This window comes from Lepidochelys kempii, chromosome 7 (assembly GCF_965140265.1).
Source record: "Lepidochelys kempii isolate rLepKem1 chromosome 7, rLepKem1.hap2, whole genome shotgun sequence".
NCBI lineage: Eukaryota > Metazoa > Chordata > Testudines > Cheloniidae > Lepidochelys > Lepidochelys kempii.
Genome location: NC_133262.1, coordinates 91,317,430 through 91,339,214, shown reverse-complemented (window position 1 = coordinate 91,339,214; position 21,785 = coordinate 91,317,430). Strand labels below are relative to the sequence as shown.

At 40.9% G+C, this 21,785-nt stretch overlaps 2 protein-coding genes across 10 annotated transcripts in view; one reads left to right on the top strand and one right to left on the bottom strand.

Annotated features, from left to right (window-relative positions):
• LOC140914869 (lysosomal acid lipase/cholesteryl ester hydrolase-like) overlaps positions 1-21,785 on the bottom strand; it is a 30,431-nt gene that overhangs the window by 3,214 nt on the left and 5,432 nt on the right. For 5 of the 9 annotated variants that reach the window (XM_073353751.1, XM_073353755.1, XM_073353750.1 and 2 more), the window contains 5 exons: positions 8,369-8,479; positions 8,002-8,119; positions 2,939-3,137; positions 2,021-2,130; positions 737-873 (listed from right to left, as the gene is read on the bottom strand). In XM_073353751.1, the coding sequence (XP_073209852.1) occupies positions 737-873; positions 2,021-2,130; positions 2,939-3,137; positions 8,002-8,119; positions 8,369-8,470 (666 nt within the window). In that variant the 5' untranslated portion in view covers positions 8,471-8,479. Of the gene's footprint in view, positions 1-736; positions 874-2,020; positions 2,131-2,938; positions 3,138-8,001; positions 8,120-8,368; positions 8,480-10,648; positions 10,703-13,581; positions 14,043-20,647; positions 20,727-21,785 lie in introns of those variants that run through there. The other 4 variants (XM_073353754.1, XM_073353756.1, XM_073353758.1 and 1 more) reach the window with 4 other exon arrangements.
• ATAD1 (ATPase family AAA domain containing 1) overlaps positions 2,298-21,785 on the top strand; it is a 448,511-nt gene continuing 429,023 nt past the window's right edge. Inside the window, exon 1 of the mRNA XM_073353762.1 lies at positions 2,298-2,302. The gene's annotated coding sequence lies outside the window, so the exon portion shown is untranslated. The remainder of the gene's footprint in view (positions 2,303-21,785) is intronic.

Genomic DNA, 21,785 nt, shown 5'->3' with positions numbered 1-21,785 from the left:
CTTCAGGGTCTACTAAACTATTGCATGGTCTCTTGGCAAAAGTTATTGGCATTACTGTGCCAGATCAGGCTAGTGGTCCAACTAGTCCAGTTATTGCTCTCTGCAGTAATACATGCTCCAAAGGAAAATACTAAAATCCTCATAATGGAGAATCATGCCAGTGGGGGGAAGTAACTTCCAAACTCATGGCAGCTCATGCTTAGTTTATACCCTGAAGCAATAACGTACCCTTATTTTGTATCCTACCTACTATAGCTGGATACCCTCATTACCCATAGAAATGTCTATCCCTCTTTTGAATCCTGCTAAGCTTCATCCTGTCAGAGTTTTAGATTTGTTGCCCTTCAGTTTTATGGAATGCTAACTTTTTCTTGTATTAGGAAAAAGGGTAAGGTAGAATGGCAATGCTCTGTTACCACCTCTACACCATTTACTATTTTATACACCTCATGTCTCCCTTTAATTCATACACTCTCTGAATAATCCAAGATTTTTTCCACTTTCCCATGAAAGTGAAGTCTGCGCATGACTCTAATCCATTTTCTAACATACTTTAAGGGTAAATTTTGGCACTGTAAACACAAATTATGGACTAATGTACGTGACTAGCTTTGACAGCAGATTGCACACTAAAAATCGCTGGATATTCTACAGTGTCTCAACTCATTTTAGAATCCCCACCAAAAGGTCCTACTAACTTTGGCCAACAGATATTCTGTGTGAAGAAATTGCATACCTTGATAATTGAATTGGGAAGTAATGCAAGCTTTGTCAATGGGGATTTGGCATATTTCATTGTGACTACAGGAGCTAAGGCAAAATACATTTTGATTCTTTGAGCCAGCAGGGGCATGGTTGAAAATGCTATGAAAGCTGAAAATGAAGAAAGACATACAAGTTACTATTGTGGAGTTCAGGCACAATGTTTAGTTTTTGTAAAAACTATTTTACAACTGCAATGAGAACAGAAGTGTTGAGAATTTTCAAAGGGTCAATTGAAAACAGAGGCTGTTGATAATGTAAACATTCTCGAGCTGCATTTGTAGCCCACACCTTGAAGTGCAATGCTAGGTCGCAATTTTCAAAAGACTCGATTACTAGGAAGTTCCCATTGAAGTTTGAGGATGAGAGGATGACACTTGCAGTCTGAAACTTTCTTTCAGGTGAACTTAACTGGAATTTAGTGCCTTTGCTTAGCTTAATGAAATGCTGTGTTAAAACAAGGTTTTGACTATTTGAAAGTAGAGTCCTGAGTGTGCATGTCAGATTTCCCATAAAGTGTGATTATACTCAAAAAAACAACTGTCAGAATGGCACATCCCTACTCAGATGTCCTTCCTCTGATTTACTTATGCAAGCAAATGAAGTAAGAATTTATTACTCTTTTAGCACTGCAGAACCCAAATAACTATTGTAAGGCTGAGTGGGGTCCTACCATGGTTCATACATCAAAAGAATTGTTAACTGAATTTCTCTGAGTCCACCCTAGTATAAAATGGGTTTTTTTTTCTATATGGCAGCTACTGTGCAATTCTCAACCCTAGAGAAAACAGGGCAATGGTGCTTTACAATGTTAGTTGGTCAAGGTGAACCACGGGTGTTCAAATACAATATTCCTGCTCTCTGTTAGGATTTTATAATGTGCTAGTTGAAACATGTTAACTCACATGTTCTAGTAATACACTTTCTTCCTAAAGTGGACAGGCCCAAGATAAAAATCTGTACTTCATACTGTGCACCTTAACTACACACTCCAGTTGCATCCAGGTTATGGAATGATTATGTGCAAGTCTAAAAAGAACAGAACATGACTTTCAGATGACAGAGCAACCAGGACATGACATTACCCTAAAAATTCTCTTCTGGTTGCATGTGGTATTTGCAGCACAAACAAAGGGAATTGGAACCAGGGTGCATGTGGGTATGGGAGGCGGATGTGTGGCAAAGGAGAGAAGAGATCTAGCTTATAATGGACAGTTATTTCCATATTTAATGATACACCGTATTCCCCTTAACTTACCTATAGTGGTGCCTTGTGAATGGCCAACATAATACAACTGCTCTTGTCCAGTTTTCTGCACAATAAAATTAATCACTGCTGGAAGGTCATATTTAGCTAGTTCATCAAAGCTACAAAAGGAAAAATACTATCTTTAAGTGTAATAGAATTAGGAGTCTACTTTTAAACACAAAATGTCTTTGAACCATAGAATAGGCATAGCACATGTACTGCAAGCCTCTCCAAATTGTTCCCCCAAAATGCCTCTAGTGTTTATAGCCCCATCCACACTGGGCCAGAAACTGAAGTAAGGAATCATGTTTAAACCCTTTTCCACTGTATCAGTCAGATTGATTCACTGGTCCAAACTGTGTTTAAAGAAAAACAAACCAAGATTTGTTGTTTGAGATACAGCTCTCTCATATCCATGTTAGCTGCAACTATGTTTAAACAGAGTTTCTAATGGCAATCTTGGACAGTGACTGTCAGATACTGTAGCAAAGCTTTTGAACTTTTTTGTCCTTTGGTAAGTTCATATTCTAGTTAAAAGGCATTTGATTTAATTTATCCTGTCCTCATAATAAATTTAGTAATTCCAAGAGAACTCCAAGCATGATACAGAGAAATAGACAACAACACCTTCGTATTTGTGTGTCCACTAATTCTGGGGGTGCAGTCTGACGTATCAATTGCCTGATTTTCTGAGATGCTTACCATCTACAACTGCAACTGACTTGAATGGAACTGGATGTATTCAACACCTCTGAAAAAATCCAGGTGTAATTGTCAAATTGGGCATTCAAAATTATTGGACACATTTTAGTGTTTTAGCCTAACTCTTTATTAGTTTCGCACTGAAGTAGTGAACGCTTTCATAACACCACTTTATAAAACAAAATAAATTGATCACATCATTGTTTTTCCCAAATTACAGTCTACCTGAAAGCCCAGAATTTCTTTTGGTGCACTGAAAGGGTTATGTGTCGTCTAGACCAGGTGTTCCCTCTGCTGTTTCCTATCCAAACATCATAGCCTGCATCTGCCAGTAAGAAGCCCAAGCTGTTATTGGGCAAATTGGTAATCCAGGTGCTGCCATCTGTAAGTAAACCATGCTGCAGAAACACAACAGGCTTTGGACCTGAAAGAGAGAGACAGACACATGCTGCATATTCCACACAACCAAAACTTCTGTGACATTGATAATAAAATGACACTCATGCCCCAACAGCCAAACTCCTGACTCCAACACCCAGTTCTAGCTGTAGAGGGATTAAGTTGAATCGCCAGAGACACTAATGTGGAATTCCTTAAAGACACTTCTTACAAAAGGAAAACTACATAGAAGTATTCTCTCTCGTACTACTGGGTGTTAAACAAAGAACAATTTTATGGAAAAAATTGTGTCTCTCAAATGCTATCACTACTAAATATGGAAAACTTGGGAAAAGATTTGAGGGAATGGCTTATAATTACCATGGCTAAATGCATACTAAAGGTGTACTTCAATATTAGTCCTATTATATTGATTGTCAGAAAACATATTTGTTGTGTACTTCAGGATCTAAGCAGTACATGCCTAGAAAGATGTATCAAGTTAGTGAGTTTCATCCTGATTACTAGATCTACAGCCTCTCTCAGCCTCTTCACATAGTCCACACTAATTCCCATAATAACTGTATCTTGATGCGGCAGTTCCTCATGATCTCCTCCCACCATCATGTGGCTATGTTCGTTCCCCTCCTAATCATTGCTACAATACTGTGAATCCCGAAGTGGGGTCCCTCGACTTCTGCGGGTCTGACGTGGGCTCTGCTGAGATCTGCCCCGGAGCGAGGGCCAGCACATACTGGAACAGCGTTCCAGCTCTTTTTCCATGTAGGGTATGCCATTTTGTTCTCAAAACGGCATCCTCTGCACAGCATGACCTCTGACGCACTAGGCATGCCAGGTCATGCTGGAAGGGCCGTTCCAGTAGTACCAGAAATTAAAGGGGTCCAGGACACTTAGTAAGATGCCAAAGAGTTCATTGGGGGAAAAAGTTTGGGAACCATTGCTATAAAATTAACTGGTTTGGGGTTTTTTTTAAGTGTCATGGAGTCAGTGCCAGAGAACCTTATACTACTGCATTTCAGACCTTTTTCCTTAAAGAGCCCTGACATGAACCCCTTTCACTGCACTTATACCCATGGACACCATAATTAGTAGTAATTCCAGTTTGATCTATGTTGTAATCACTTGACCAGGGGACCTGGTGTCCAGAGTACACTGGTAAGTACAGGAGGCTTCCCTGTCCCCTCCTGAAAACAACTAGCAGCTCAAGCCCAGCAAGGAAATGACTGTGTATTTTACTGCACAGGACGTTGTGCCAGAGAACAGAGATTTGAACTGCTTGAAGGGGATGCTGCTTCCTAAGAGTTTTTCTTGCTTTCATAGAATCATAGAATATCAGAGTTGGAAGGGACCTCAGGAGGTCATCTTAGTCCAACCCCCTGCTCAAAGCAGAGCCAATCCCCATTTTTGGCCCCAGATCCCTGAACGGCCCCCTCAACTCACAACCCTGGGTTTAGCAGGCCAGTGCTCGAACCCTGAGCTATCCCTCCCCGCCATTCTTTCACTAGGATCTTGACCAAGCTGGGACTAGCACCATTCACCTTCCTGCCTTTGAACCCCCTACTGTCTTTCCACAGTTGCCCACCTCTCCTGCTTCCCCATCCCTAACACCATTGCAACAGTTTGTGGAAACATTTAACCACCCCATGGCACTCCAACAAAGCAGTTAAAATAGACAACATAGCTCAAGTTCCCGGGAGAGCCCTGCAGTTCCACGGATACAGATTTCTATCCACAGACAAATTTGTATCCATGGAGGTCTCTAGTCACAGAACATTTTTTGTGAGGGGGGTTGGAGTCGGAGTGGGGTCGGTACCATACTGGTAAGAGTTAAAAATCTACTTGTATCATTGGTGTTGATGGCCCATTAAGGGCACTCAGCACTCACACTGGGCCATTGAAGAAACTCATCCCACCCAGCAGGTCTTCCGGCAGATCCCTCAGACAACAAGAAGCTGATGGCAAACCATGCAAGGACATGTGATATGCTCCTGTGACCCTGGACTCCATCTTGGGCCAGTAATTTTCCATACAAATGGGCACTGGGCTTTATTTGGGATGGTGAATTTCCATGCACATAGAGGATATAAATTGTAGTTGGAACATCTCCATTCTGTCTTCATTTCCTGCTTCATTTCTCCAGACTGGATTTCTATCAAGGAAACTTTGAACAAGGACTAACGATTCCCAATCTGTTTGGGTGATTCCAGAGAGGCTTTTTACAAGTTAGCAGACCATTCCACCACTACTACAAACCTAACATAAATGACTGCCAAGTGCTTATATATATATATATATATATATATATACACAATCTATTAACCATTTTAACTCTCTTTTCTTTTAAGAAATCTTTAGTTAGTTTACTAAGGATTGGCTGACAGTGTGGTTTTCGGGTAAGGTCTGAGATACATATTGACCTGGGGTAAGTGTCTGATCTCTTGGGAATGGAAGAACCTCACATATGGGGAAATGTATTTTCAGTAACCACTCAACTTATTAGACCAATTTGTCTGGATGGGAACCAAGGGCTGCAACGCCTAAAGGGAACTGTGTTTGACTTCTTGTTAACCAGTGTGGTGATACAGAATTTCTTTGTTTTTGGTTTGGTGAATCTAATTATAGAATAAGTCACCAGTGTTTGGAGGATTGTCTGTCCCATTTCTTGGGGTTTGCCCTAAGCATGGCATTCTCAGTGTGGCCCATCCCGGGCACCCAGTCATGAAGGGTTTTCACATTACGTAGGCAAGTGTTAAACAATAACCAAACTTACATGAATTCAGACACTGTTCTGAAGCTTTTCTACGACTGATAGATTGTTGAAACCCATCATAAACTTTCTATACTTCTTCCCCATCCCCTTATCATTGCTGATCATCACTTCAATAACAACCTCATTTCCAATCTAATAGCTCCCCCTGATGGATTCATTTAGCCACACCATCACTCAGTGTACAATGGAAAAAAACAAACCCCCCAAAAACAAATACACATTGGTAACATTCACTTATTTAGATTTTAAAATATAAAGAGATGCTCATCCATGGCTCTAGATGCCCTATCATCATCATCAACACGACAAATAAATTCACAGCAGTATTAAATAATCACTTTACACTAACTCAACAGACACCTACTAAGACTGCTTTACATCTCGATAGTTTAGCTGCGCACCATACCCTTTTCTATCAGTCCTGCACGGTGACACTTCCCAGGCTGTAAAGATTTTCCCTTAAGTAGGGAAATGCTGAAAGGCAAAGCAAAAAAAAAAAAAAAAAGAACAAAACAAAAAACTTCTCCAGGCTGGTGGTCTCTGTTTTAGGTTTGTGGCTGGTGATTCTTATGGATAAGCAATAACGTTGCTCTCGGCAGGACAACTGATTTAGATCTCAACACCTGGATTGCAGCAGTGGCATTCTAGTCATCCTGGCTTCTTTTTCATGCCCAACATGGTTTATACTAACAAGACTCAGTTTTCCATACCCACAGGCAGAAATCTTTAACCTCTCCTGCCTTCAGTTTGTCAATTTTTTTTTACTCCCTCCCCATCATCTCTCCATTCCCCATTATTTTGCTTGTATTTTTCCTCTTCCCTCCCACTTCCTCTCTCCTCGCCTCCCTCCCCATTCAGTACTCCTTCCCTTGTCCTCTCACTATGCTGAGATCCTCACCTGCATCTTCAGTCTCAGTTCCTCATATACCCTTCACTGTCCTCTTGTGACCTTTAAAGTGCACTTCACTGCAGAATTTTCTTCCCATTTTTATACAGTTAGCACTGTTTAGCTATACTCTAGGGATTAACAGAGGGGAAGCAGACTACCTGTACATTTGTACACTTTGCAAGGACAGTGCTCAACCTCTACAAGGTCGCTTGCGGATGCAGAGTGGACAGGCTTAGTTTAGAATAAGATGCAAACTTTACATATAAAGACTCTTGTCCTCTTGAGCATTTTCATAATTTGTTTGAGCCGCTGCATTTGGTTATTTGTAGTCTTCAAAAAAGCAACAGTTGAGAGCAATCTCTTATTCCAAAAGAGTTCCCATTAGACAACCATAGAGCCCATCTATAGTCAAATGGCAATATAAATATTGATTTTCCCCATAACAAAAAAGTTTGGTTTATAAATTTTAAAGAAACAAGTGATCACATACTTTCAGTGTTTCAATACTGAATTTATGTAAGAGATTAGAAACCTAACCGTAGTAAATGAGACAAGTAGTTTAACATTCAGTTATTTGTTATACATGCTTTAGTTTAAGCCATGGGATCACACAGATAAAACAGATGACTAAGTGAAAGACTGGTTACCCATTTGAAGACTGACAGACAAAAAAGCCCAGGAAATAAGCACTTCTCTAACAAGGGCCCAGATCACCCCCCTCTGCTCCTAGGATCATGGGGAAGGCTGAGATCCAGTGGCTCCCTAGGGTACAAGCACAGGGATGGTGTTGGGACTATTCAGTAATACTCTTTCCCCACTGTCAGTGCCCTGTGGAAGCTCCACTAATGATGCTCCAGAAGTCTTCGGGCAGAACTAGAACATAACTTTGTTCTCTGTGCAACCTACTACGCAGCCACAGGACTCTGCCAATGGCAGCATGGCTTCTGTAGGACCAGTGCTGTCAGCTGGGGATTGTGGGGGTTAGGAATAGTGCAGAGCTGTGGGGTAGAGTAGGCTGTGGGAGGAAAACCCTTTCAGGGCAATACAGGGAAGGGCCTTCTCCATAAATCTGCCTTTACTGGATGGAAACTCCATGAAACCAAACTCATGGGATTTTCTGGGACCCCTGTAAGCCTCTTGAACATATGTCTATGGTCTAAGTTAAATTCCTTCCTAACCTAACCATAAGGATACAGCAAGTGTCCTGTTTAATATTGACATCAATTTTACCTGTGTTGTCAGCACGTACTCTCCCTTGAGGTATTCTGTTAACACGAAGTATGTAGCCGTCCACGGTCACAACATCATACTCTTCACTGGGGTATCCCCAGTAGGTGATGATCGCACTCTGCAGGAAGAAAAACCAAAGTCTTTTGTCTTTAAAAACAGACTGTCAACAGGTTTTCAAAGGCTTTCCTAGGCCATGTATTCACTCAGGATTTTAACTGGAATTCTGTTTCAAGGAATACTGAACTGTGGGCCATTATCTATTGTAGGCTCTGTCGGTTTAATCCACAGACTTACACATTTAACTACTAGCAATGTACATTTCAGTGTTTCACAGAGATTTCCCCCCACGCTTGGACACTTTACTTACAATATTCATAAATGTTTCAGGATCTAAAGGTGTGTTAACAACATGTCCTTGTACTGATACAGTTCCATGGATCAAACATGTCACAACTACAGCCAACCACATCTTGGGTCTCTTGGGAAAAAAAAAAAAAGTGTGCTGTGTTAGTGCCCTCAGAATCAAGGGTAACGTACAGAAACCGTATCAGTTATGACTTAATGTAGCTTACAATGATTCGTGTTTATTCTGCAGTGTTATATTCTAGGAAAAATATTATGAAGTCCTGTTTTCTGCGTGGTTATTCTACTGGTCATTAACTGCTAGGATAGCCTCAAACAAACAACAACATCACTCACATAGTTCAAGACTCAGCAGATGTAGAAACAAAGCGTAGATAACACTTGCACTGTACCTTGTTAATACATGGTTTACAATAACAACTAGAGATGGGGTTGAGCTGGAAAGCAACTAGAGCTGGATCAAAACTTATTCAGCATTTGATGGCTTTGGACCCCCAGGTTTTGGTTTGGCCCCCATGTCTAACAGCAATAACAACTGCTGAATCCAGCATTTCCTTATAGTTGACGTCCAGCTGGTTTAAAGCCTTCCCATCCATATACACAAGGGCTACATAATCAAGTGCTAATCTCTATGTTAAGCTAATTGGAGAAGAGTTCCAGAAATACTAGTAGCTAATGTACAGGACAATAATTCTCTATCAATGCCCCGCACATACCATCTGAAATTGTAAAGTGTATTAAAATAGACTGGCATATGCCTAATTTTTAATTTCTATTTTCATTGTAGACTATCTCTCAAATTCACTTCCTTCTATCTTGTCACTGAACCCAGAAAGTGCCCTGTGTTTCCAATCTATTGCTTAAGTAATACAGACCTGAGAGAAAAGGAGTACTTGTGGCACCTTAGAGACTAACCAATTTATTTGAGCATGAGCTTTCGTGAGCTACAGCGTAGCTACAGCTGTAGCTCACGAAAGCTCATGCTCAAATAAATTGGTTAGTCTCTAAGGTGCCACAAGTACTCCTTTTCTTTTTGCGAATACAGACTAACACGGCTGTTACTCTGAGACCTGAGAGAGGCCTCTTTGGACTAATCTCTGTTGGTATCTGGCACGGGGAAAAAAGTCAGATGCAAAGAAAACCTATCACTCTCAACAATATTTGTTGGGTAAACAGACCACTCTAATAGAAAGTTAGCAGGTGTCTGTCTTTACAGGTTATTATAATTTTGTGGGCACATGTATTTTTATTAGCTAATGAATCTAGGAGTTTATTCTTAGTTTGCTACATAGCCTAGCCATTAGGAGTTCCAATCCTGCAAACGCTTACACTTGCCGTAGCCCCATCAAAGCCAATGGTGCTACTAATGTGAGCAAGTCAAACAGGACCTGTCTTGTGATGTTGAACAATGCTAAGTATTGTAGTGAATAACATGCCTCCAGTGCAGCCTGATGTGCCAGGATGGCCTACTTACTGCTGCACACATTCCAACAGCAGAGAAAGGGATATGACATCTTTTTGTAGTTAGTGGGTCTGTATTACATTTCTCTTGCACTAATCAGATCATAAAGTGATCTGTCTCCCATCAATGCACAGAAGAATAGGTGTACATTTTCCACCAGCATTAAGTGACAGAATAGCTCCCTTTAAGGTCAATCTCACCTGCCTCTTCCCCTCTCTAGGCAGTACTATTATGATAGTATGGAAACGTGTGTACTCATCTAAGGAGAAATTTTGCAGGCATCAGTATTTTGTATGCACAAATATTTCTTTTAATACAGCTAAACAAGTCTACCCAGCAGTTTGTCATCTTTTTTGTCTCTATCTGATTCTGAACAATTCAATATATATGGTAAGAGCCCAAAACAAAAGAAGCGCTTTATTTCTAGGCTTGGAAGGATTACATTTGTATTGGTAACTATCGATAAACATTAATTTCACCATACACATACAAACAGACAAAAAAAATTTCCTTTGATAATAGAAATGTATACGTAGGCAAAAAAAATGCTGTTTGAGAACTTATTAGAGGTGATTTAAGGATATTTAATTTCCATGTTTTGACATGTTAAAACTTTATAACCATTAAAACACAAATTGTCAACATCACATTTGAATCTCAACATCTCTCATTAAGTATTGTCTGACTCCCTCCCATAGTTTCCAACAGAGAAAATTTAAATAAATAAACAGAAAAAAAGCATAAACCCCATAATTTTGTGCAACTGTGCAACATTTAAATTGGTAAAAATAAAAAATCCTATAAAATAGATGTTGACATTACCTGTCAAAATCATATATATATAAATTTTCTATTTCTGCCAAGTCTATTTATTTCCTTTAAAAACAAAAACAAAAAAACTGGTTAAAAAGAGTTGCTTTGTCTATCTTAGGCTTATAGTGCTCATGATCATAGTGAAAGTGATACAAGAATTTACTACAACAATTTTTAATACATTTTCTAAAAATACAGATGTAAGCATAAATCACACCATATTACACTGATTAACACACCCTACAAAGGGTGTGTTGATCAGAACAAGTATCACACACACATTCTATTGTTTTGTGAACAGCCCATCTCTAAATTATTTTTCCCGGTACTACACCTACCACCTAAAAAGCACAGGTTACCAGCTTCATGTAGATACAGGAGTAGGATAGCTCCTTTGGAGGGATTCAAGGACAGGATTCAGAGCACCTGTGATGGACAGTGCTAAAACAGGTTTCAGAGTAACCGCCGTGTTAGTCTGTATTCGCAAAAAGAAAAGGAGTACTTGTGGCACCTTAGAGACTAACCAATTTGGTTAGTCTCTAAGGTGCCACAAGTACTCCTTTTCTTAGTGCTAAAACAATGTCAGGTTGTGGGAGGTCAGAGGAGAAGGAACAGTGACAGTATATGGCACTAGGGAAACTAGTCTTCCCCTCCTCCCCCGACTAGCATGGTTTGCTGCACTTTGTGTCCCTCACTAGCCAGACCTTCTTAGTATTTGAACTTTGGCTGGGGAGGCAGGGAGAGAAATAGGATAGAAAGAAGAGATATAACTCCATCAGACTGTTACACATGTAGGTTATCTGCCACTCTTTACAAATCTAGCTGAAGTCAGAATGCCAGCTCGAACAGGTTGTACTAAATTCTATTTCACCATTCTGCAAATATTTATGAAGGTTTTAATAGTATTTTCTTTAGTGAGATGCTTGATATTTTAGCAGGCCCTAATTGCATTGGCTTCCAGTTATCTTATTTGTCAAGAACACTGTCTTTGTTAGAGTCTCCATTTATTATAGGATAAAGCAGTAACCTACTACAGAAGAAGTGTTCTGCACAAATGCTTTTGAAAATCTTTAATAAAAGAAGATATAGCTAGGAGTCAAATGGGTTTCCCACAAAATGGAGTAGAAACAAGAATGCTGGCCAAAACATATTAGCGAGGGAAAAATCAATATTTAGGTCTTTTAATCTGTATCTTTAATGCAAACATACTTCCAGAGCCAAAACCTATTTCTCAGGAGCAGTGATGTGGTGGAGGGAGCTTTGGGACCGTTCATTACAAAATACATACAGACACTGACAGAATATGAATTTATGCTTGAAATATCCTTTTCTTTGAAGGTTACAGCACATGCAACAATATTAATATATCTGCCTAACCTCACAGTTGTCATTAACAAAAAAGTCTAAGTACTAAAATACAGAGTTTTGGTGTAAGTTTTGTAGACTATAAGGAAGAAAGGTTTCGCGTTTAAGGCACTGGGTTAGGAGTTGGTATATGTAGATTTGTAACTGGCTCTACTATAGACTTCCTGTGTGATCATGGCCAAGCCACTCAGGCTACATTTTTCAGACATGGGTAAGTGGGTGCATTGTTCGCCCTGTGAGCCCTCAGGGGAACATGGGTGTCATCCACAACTCCTAGCCCACTTTCCTTCAGTGCTTTTGGGTAGAATGCCCACAGTATGGAGTTGAGTGGTTCTGCCCATGGGCTAGATGATATAATCAGGTGCCCTCCTGACTATGGAATGCCAGAAGTCCTCAAGGCAGTAAACTGAGATATGGTAGCCGTGTTCCCTATAGACCTTTAGATAGGTCCAGAGGCCAGTGCGCCCAGAGTAGCAATGATCCAGAGAAGGACAAAGCATGCATGGCAATTTTGTGGCCCTCTCCAGGTCCTCCCTCAGCTCACCTCTCAGATACGTCACAGTGGCGATCTGGGGTTATTCTGACTAAACCTGATAAGGAAACATACAAATTGGCTGCCCTGATAATATCCAGCACTCCTTTTTTATGCAATCCCCCTTTCAGCGCTGGCTGAGTACCTGTAAGATGTATTAACAGGAGAAAGGTCACTCACAGTATATGGACAGTTCCAACACTGCTGTTGCTTTGACTCGTTTCACTGTGCCCCCTCCTCATACTGGTGTGCTTAAAGAATAGAGCTACTTAGCCGGGCCTTCAGTGAGACAAGGTGTCAAAACACACTTAGGGCTAGTCTACACTAGAAGCACCACAACGGCACTGCTGTGCCAATGCAGCAGCGCCACTGTAGCACATCTGGTGAAGATGCTCTATGTCGATGGGAGAGAGCTCCCCTGTCAGCATAATAAAACTATTTCCATGAGCGGCGGCAGCTATGTTGGCGGGAGACTGTCCACACTGGCGCTTAGGTCAGTGTAACTTACATCACTCCGGAGGGTGGCTTATTTACACCCCTGAGCAACATAAGTTATACCAACAGAACCTCTAGCGTAGAGAAGCCCTAAGGCAGGGGCTACCACGCTTGAACAAAAAATAATCCAAACTCAAACAAACAAGTTAAAAACAATAACTATAAACTGTATGTAACAATTTTATTAAAGACAAATATACAATAAAAATATTAAATGATTGAAATCATTAGAGATATTAATACTGCTCTTTAATTACTAATGGCTATGCTGGCAATCACACTAGGGCATGTGACCACACACTCCCTAATGTTCCTACCAAAAGTGTCTCCTCCTTCAGTCCCCCACATTTCAGGTACCCAAGTGGTACATGTGGAGGCATGTTGCAGGCCGGTAAGGAGATGCTCTTAGAAACACACTTTATTATACTGGGAATTGTAGTGCAGATCTTGATGATCTAGGCAGATTAAAGCCCTTTCACTGATGGAAGGTGCCTTAATGGTATAAGATTAAACCTTAACTACCTAGCTAGCTGTAATACAGGATACTCACACAGGATACTTCCTTTTCTGGCTGAGCGCTCAGAAGACTGGTGCAAGCATGCAGGTCCTTCCTGGGGATCACTGGAGAGGAACTAAAACATCCACACCCTTCTGGAACAGTGCTGACAGTCTTTAAAGCTTGGTTCAGATGCAAGCAGGTCAGGTCTCAGGATCCAAAATCCTAGATTGGGTGTGGGCTGGCTGCAGGGCAAGCAGGCTGCAGGTGGTGGAAGGAGAACCAGGCTGTCTCCTTCTGTTGCTGTCAAGAGGGGGCAGGAGGAGCAGATTGCACCCTCATGAGGCTCTTCTGCGGGCTGGGGTTACAGACAGGTCACTGCTGGGCCTGGCAGTGCTATGCTGGCCAGCTATAGGGAGACCTCCTCTCTGCTTCGCTCCCAGGCTGGTCTTGCCACACGGAGGAAAGCAGGGCTATTTGTAGCCTCCCTCTTGCTTTCCCAGGCATCCGGGGCTGGGCCCAGGGTCAGAAACTGCTTTCAGTGCTGCTGCTTGCCTGTCTTGTGCCGTCTAACTGGCTGCTGGGGACTTCAGTTGTCTCTCCTCTTCCCATTGGAGGAGAGTTGCCAGGGTGACGGGGGTGGGGGAGTTGTGTCCCCTTCCTCTTCCCTACTGCTGCCAGGGTGGACACCAGTGCAGGACTCTGTTGTGGACCCCAATCCCACAAGGTGCATCTCTTCTCTTGGGACACAGCCCCCTTGCTATTAAAACCAACTTTAGCACCAAAATATGAATTTTAAAAAAAAAATAATCACAGAAACCTAGAGCTGCAAGGGACCGTGGGAGGTCATCTAGTCCTGTCCCCTGCACTGAGGCAGGACCAAGTAAACCTAGATCATTCCTGACAAGTGTTTGTCCAACTTGTTCTTAAAAATCTCCAGTGAGGAGGATTCCATAAGCTCTGGTATAGGCTTCCAAGGGAGGTTAACTACCCTTATAGTTAGCAAGTTTCTAGTATCTAACCTGTATCTCCTTTGCTGCAGCTTAAACCCATTATTTCTTGTCCTACCTTCAGCTGATATGGAGAACAACTAATCACTATCCTCTATGATAGCCTTTGCATATTAGAAGACTCTTATCCGGTCCCACCTCGGTCTTCTTTTTGCAGAATTAAACATGGCCAGTTTTTTTAACCTTTCCTCAGAGGTTAGGTTTTCTAAACCTTTTACGATTCTTGCTACTCTCCTCTGGACTCCTTCTGATGGTGGTCTCTGAATTTGTGGTCTCTCTAAACAGACATGCTAGTCACAAGCAGAGAGTATAAAAAAAAATAAGGTTACAACGTATCTACCCTGCCACTCCTTTACAGCAGTATGGTACAAAGACAAAAAGGGAACATTTAATTTACTATATTCTGATGTATCCTGAGTGTGGACTGGCACACAGTACTAACATGCAAGCTAAGTGGCACCTTATGTAGAGAGGGGAGAGAGAGAGAGAAAAGAAACTTGTAGTACTGCCCTATTAGTTTGCTGTGCACTTAAGATATTTTTATGCCACTACACAAGCACAATTAAGGGAGAATTATTTCTTTCAGTGTGGCAATGCCATCCAGACTGATAATTTATTCTGAATGCCAACATTTTATGACAGAATAATATGGCAGACTGACCATAACTCACCCAGTTTTTTTAGTCCTTCCTCAGAATAAAAGATTTAGAAAACCTGCCCTATTTTTGTTCTTCCCCCCTGGACACTCTTTAATTTGTCCACACCTTTCTTAAAGTGTGGCACCCAGAACTGGACACAGTATTCCAGCTGAGGCCTCACAAGTGCCAAGTAGAGCAGAATAATTACCTCCTGTGTCTTAACTCCTGTTAATATACCCCCTGAATTATATTAGCCTTTTTCACAACTGCATAATATTATTGACTGATTCAATTTATGGTCCACTATAACCTCCAGATCGATTTCAGCAGTTCTAGTGTTTAGCCCCTTATTCCCCATTTTGTAGTTGTGCATTTGATGTTTTTCCTTCCAACATATAGTACTTTCCACTTGTTTTTATCGAATTTCATCTTGTTGATTTCTGACCAATTCTTCAATTTATCAAGGTCATTTTGAATTCTAACCCTGTCCTCCAAAGTACTAGCAAGCCCTCCCAGCTTAGTATTATCTGCAAATTTTATAAGCATACTCTCCACTCCGTTATCTGAGTCGTTAATGAAAATATTCAATAGTACCAGACCTAGGACAGACCTTTGCAGTACCTCACTAGATACGTCGCCCCCCTTCCCCCCCAGTTTTACAGTAAACCATTAATAACTACCCCGAGTACAGTCTTTCAACCAATTGTGCATCCACCTTATAGTAATTTCATAGACCACATTTAGTTAGTTTGCTCATGAGACTATCATGTGGGAACGTGTCAAAAGCCTTACAAAAATTAAGATACATCACATCTATAGTTTCCTCCTATCCAGTAGGCCAATAACGCTGTCAAAGAAGGAAATTAAGTTGGTTTGGCATGATTTGTTCTTGATAAATCCACGCTGGTTATTCCCTAAAACCCTATTATCCTCCAGGTGCTTATAAACTGATTGTTTCATAATTTGTTCCAGTATCTTTCCAGGTATAGAAGTTAGGCTAATTGATCTATAATTCTCCAGGTCCTCGTTTTTGTTGAATGGTACTATGTTTGCCCTTCTCCAGTCCTTTGGGATCACACCCATCCTCCATGGGAGTCAGAAACTAGGCCTAATTACTAGCCAAAATAATGAAGGCATAGGCTTTTCCACCCACCATTCCCTTTGTGGGTCCTTAAAGAAAGGCTCTAGGGAGAAAAATAGGCTACTGGAGCAAGTTTCACCATTGTGGCTGCCACCACCCCATTTCCTGGACTTTCATCATCCTGATCCTGAGAGATGTTCTGACCAGACCGGGCCAGAGAAAGGGACCTAGGTGACATTGCCATCTCTACTGGCTCCAGCTGAATCCGAAATATCATCTGGATGAAATGGGATCTGACTAACAGCAGCTCTAGCCCACCTCAAGTAACTTCTCTTTCCCCAAAAAGACAGGTATGACCATCTTTGATACCATCTAGAGAGACTGTTAAACTGGGGGGGGGGGGGGGAGCGGCAGGGATTCCTACTAAAAACTCTACAGAAAAAGGAACAAGGGATGTTGTTAAAATGAAAGCATTACTTAATACTTTACATTTCAAATGGTTTAACTAATTTTCCTTCATTTCTTTATCTTTAATTAAAAAAATCTTTTAGACCTTTTAATCATGTGTTTACCATATTAAGCAGGCTGAGGTCTCTGTATACCTAATCCCGCAGCCTGTTTAATGTTGTTTAATGTTGGACAGTGACAGGATTATGTTAACACCTTTGGCCCATATATTCCATCTAATACAACAACGGAAGTACAACAGGTATTTCTCAAGAGTGTGTGTGTGAGAGATATATATATATGCAACAAGCTTCAGTCAGTTACAAAACGGGCACTTCAGAGGTGCAGCTATTTGGCTCTGCCACAATTAAAAGGGCCAGCTCCAGAAAAGCACGCTGAGAAAAATATATTCAAGAACTGGGGATCCCTGCACTCAGGAAAGTGAGTAGGGAGCAGGAAAACACCAAGGAAGGGATTGCTTCTCTATTGCGTATATCACCTTCATCACATCCATATGCACATACATTGTAATAGGAGAACTAATGAGATGAGAGAACTCAAATATTAAGAATACCCCTAGATAGGAATAAGTACTGAAAATTAAAATACATTAGTGAACAAGATACCTACCATAATGCAGCTTTAGAGTATGCAGCAGCCATACCATTGTACCCTACAATTTTGTCCGCTTTTATGCTCTAAACAGGTTGAAGATGGATCAGTATTTGGATGGCAGACCTCAAAGGAACATCAAGGTGCTACAGCAAAAGGTAGTAGCAATTCAGCTGACACTCTCATTTGGTGGCAGTATCAAACCAACATCTTGGCACAGTGTTAAGGGGAGTGTCCTTTTGAATGAAATTTGAAATTGAGATTCTGACTATTTATGGTCACTAAAGAATTATGGCACTTGTAAGGGTAAGGGAGCTATCCCAGCTATCACAAAATGTATCACTATCTTGGGCACCTTCACTAAAGGCTAAATGTTCTAGCTGGAAAACTGGCAGTAATTGTGATTTAATGAGCTCAGTATTGGGCCCATGGGTTACTTGCTACTTAACTAGTGTCCTACCACATGCATCCTTCATACAGAGGTTTCCCTAGGTCTTCTGCTCCTTGGTGCACACTTCAGCAATAGACTCTACCCTGGAGTGGTTATAGCTCTTGTAACCACTCTTGAAGAACCTCCGATATGAGACAGCTCATTACATTATCAATATTTACTGATTGCTCTTGAAAAATTCCCAGGTTTTTGAAAAAGCCAGTATACGTGTTTTTATTGATTTTCACCTGAATTTTGGCTTTTTTGGGACCTGGAAATTTTTAAGAGGGCAAGTAGACTGGCCCATACTAAAGGGCAGGATCAGAAGAGGGCTCTGCCCACCAAGGGGACTAGTACACATGGGTTGCAGCCTTCCCCTGACCTCCTGACCCTTCAGTGCAGCCCAGTTTGCTTCCCCACAACTTGTGCGGGGAACAAGATAGGAGAGGAGCCAGGTTCCAGCAGCCGAGACAACCCACCACTGCAGGGAGTGGAAGGCTTCCTCAACTGGCACATGGTGAGTACCCTCTGAGATTACCACCCCTCCACCCGCCTTTGATTATGGGGACCCCTGCCCCACTTGCTGACTTCCTTTTCATTTTTACTGATACCCTCCCATTTTTTAAAATTTTTGAATTAAACCCGATAAATTCCTGGAAAATAAAAAATGAAAATAAAGGGCCTAACTCATACGTCATGTAGTTCTTTCTGGGGGCACTCTTGTCTCCCTCTTTCCAAGCAACCTTGGTGACTGACTTACCAGCTGAACATAGAGAGATTTTCCTTCTAACTGTAAATCTTTGGTTTCCAAACTCTCATTGATGTCTGTATTCACATTTAATAAACTCACCTTCTGTAAAAACACCAACAGGGACTCCATATATCACTCTTATTTTCTTCTGAGATTTCACTTGTACTCATAGCTTTCTGACTGCTTTAGATGCCTACCTCTAAACCCAGAACTGTAATGTCCAGCTGACCCACTTCTACTGGATTTTAACTAGAATAGCTCACGAAGGAAAATCTACCAGTCCCAGGAGAACCAATCCTGTTTATCTATAAATTATATTGATGAATAGTAGGCATAGCACATTTCCTAATCATACACCAGACTCTTTGGTAAAATAAATCACTCCCAAAACACACAATTAAGTAACATGAAAAGTTATGATTCATAAAGGAAAAAGTAAATCTAGCAATAGAACACTACTCAACTCATTGCAAAACTAACTTCTCTTGGGCCTAAAAAGTCTTCCAGAAGATAACTGTAAAATGGGATTCAAAACAAAAAAGGAATCACTTTAAACTACATTGAGCCCCAGTCATTGTAATGCATGGAATGTCTTAACTGGAGATGTATATACACCTGCCTACTGTTTTTTTCACTCCATGCATCTGATGAAGTGGGTTTTAGCCCACAAAAGCTTATGCCCAAATAAATTTATTAGTCTCTAAGGTGCCACAAGTACTCATTGTTTTTGCTGATGCAGACTAACATGGCTACCACGCTGAAATGTTTACAATGGTTACCACGCCTGTTACAAATAGAAGTGTTACTGGCCTGTTGCCATCTCAAGCTAAAGTTTTCTTGAATATGAGCTCAGAATTAATGGAGGTATATAAGAAGCCTTTACATTTTTCTAAAATCAGATAACTATATTCAGAAGTAAAGCCATTATCTACCCCAGTTGAGAAAATAACCTAGATCTCTATAATTTGCCTCAAACTTAGTAATGAGCTCAGTTTCCAACTGATAAAAGCATTTTCTACTGAAAATGTATGTGGTTTGAAAGCCCCCCATTTTAGCCTGATCACTTTTTATAGTATGATACGTAGGATTTGCCAGCAGCAAACACTAGAAATACTAGAGTGTTGCAATCCACAGGTGACTCAGCTATGTCTACACTAGACCTTAGAGCAACACAGCTGTACCGATGCAGCTGGGCACTGTAAGAGCTCTCGTGCAGCAGCTCTATACTGACGGGAGAGAGCTCTCCTGTCAACATAATTAAACCACCCCCAACAAGTGGCAGTTGCTATGTCAGTGGGAGAAGCTCTCCTGACAACATAGTGCTGTCCACACCACCACTTATGCCAGCTAAATTTATGTTGCTCAGGGGTGTGTTTTTTCACACCCCTGAGTGACATAAGTTTTGCTGACATAAATGATAGTGTAGACATGACCTTAGAAACAAGAGGCAGTATGGCAGGACAGGGAGCCAGATGTGGCATGATTTGTAGTGCAGGGCCCTTTGGTTGGACTGGATATGGTCCATAGTGAGCTTTAATTCACCACTAGATAGATATAAATCATTGCATTAAGAATCATACAATTCATTTAAAAACAGCACGCTGCACTGTGAGATGTTTGGGACAAGGGCTGTCCCTTTTGGAATATCTGGAAGATGTCCAATACATTGCAGATTTTATCAGACAAATGATTGAAATTTCCTAAACTTTGGTATATGCCGAAGCAGCCAGGACAATGTGGAAGATGTATAGATTAAGATGGACAAGCCATTAAGAATTCATGGTGGGATTGCAGGGGATGCAACTGATTTCATTTTTCTAAGGGGGTTCAATTTACAAAAGTTTTGGAAACACTGTAAAGGAAAATGATAAATATGGTGACCACACTAAGTATATTTGCAAACTACACGTTTTGCTATAATGCCTAAATGTCCACAGATATAAAGACTCGAAAGGTTACATTTGTTATTCTAGTTAACAGCAGGTTGAACGGATTTTTCTATTCTGAATTCAACAAACCATTTATTAAAGGAGTTATAGGCAGCTGGGCAGGGAATGGAATGGTTTTGAGGTAATGGGTCGTCTCGTCCCTAAAAGAAGGATGAACTAAAAGAAAGATAAAGAATAGAAAAAGTATACTAAAAATACCCACTACTTTAATAATGCTCAAAATCTTGGAATTCAACCCCGGCTGGGGCAGACTGTACCAGACAAAGATTACAGCCAAACTTCTCAAAAGTAACCCACAGGAGCTCCAAGTCCTTGGCATCTCTGAAAAAAAAATAAAATCAGGCTTTAAGCCCCAGATCCTCAAAAGTATTTAGTAGCCTAATGCCTCATATTCCTCTTACCAGCCTCCTATAACCCCTGTAATAAATGGTTGGTTGCAGTCAGAAGAAAAAAAATCTGTTCAACCTGCTGTTAACTAGCTTAATAAATGTAAACCTTTTGAGTCTTCATAGCTGTGAACGTTTAGAGCACGATGACTTTAGGAGCCTAAATACCTTGAGGATTTGGCCCTAGGTGCTTCAGATTGGTACCTAGAAGCTGACACACCCAAAATAACCAGTCAGAGAACACTTCAATCTCTCTGGTCACTTGATTACAGACCTAAAAGTGGCAATACTTCAACAAAGAAAACTTCAGAAACAGACTCCAAGGAGAGACTGCTGAATTGGAATTAATTTGCAAACTGGATACAATTAACTTAGGCTTGAATAGAGACTGGGAGTGGATGGGTCATTACACAAAGTAAAACTATTTCCCCATGTTTATCTCCCACCCCCCACTGTTCCTCAGACCTTCTTGTCAACTGTTGGAAATGGGCCACCTCGATTATCACTACAAAAGGTTCACTCCCCCGCTCTCCTGCTGGTAATAGTTCACCTTAAGTGATCACTCTGGTTACAGTGTGTATGGTAACACCCATTGTTTCATGTTCTCTATGTATATAAATCTCCCCACTGTATTTTCCACTGAATGCATCTGATGAAGTGAGCTGTAACTCACGAAAGCTTATGCTCAAATAAATTTGTTAGTCTCTAAGGTGCCACAAGTCCTCCTGTTCTTTTTGCAAATACAGACTAACACGGCTGCTACTCTGAAACCAAAATAAATGGTTACTTCTGAAAATACAGTATATCCTATGGCTCCTACTCTTATCTTCTGAGGTGCATGATCTTCAACTGAGGCCAGAATTTGGTCCTTTGAAATATATGTTGATAAAGGCTCTTTAGAATACCTACTGAATAATAATATTACAGCAAGAACATTGGAAACATTGAAAGTTT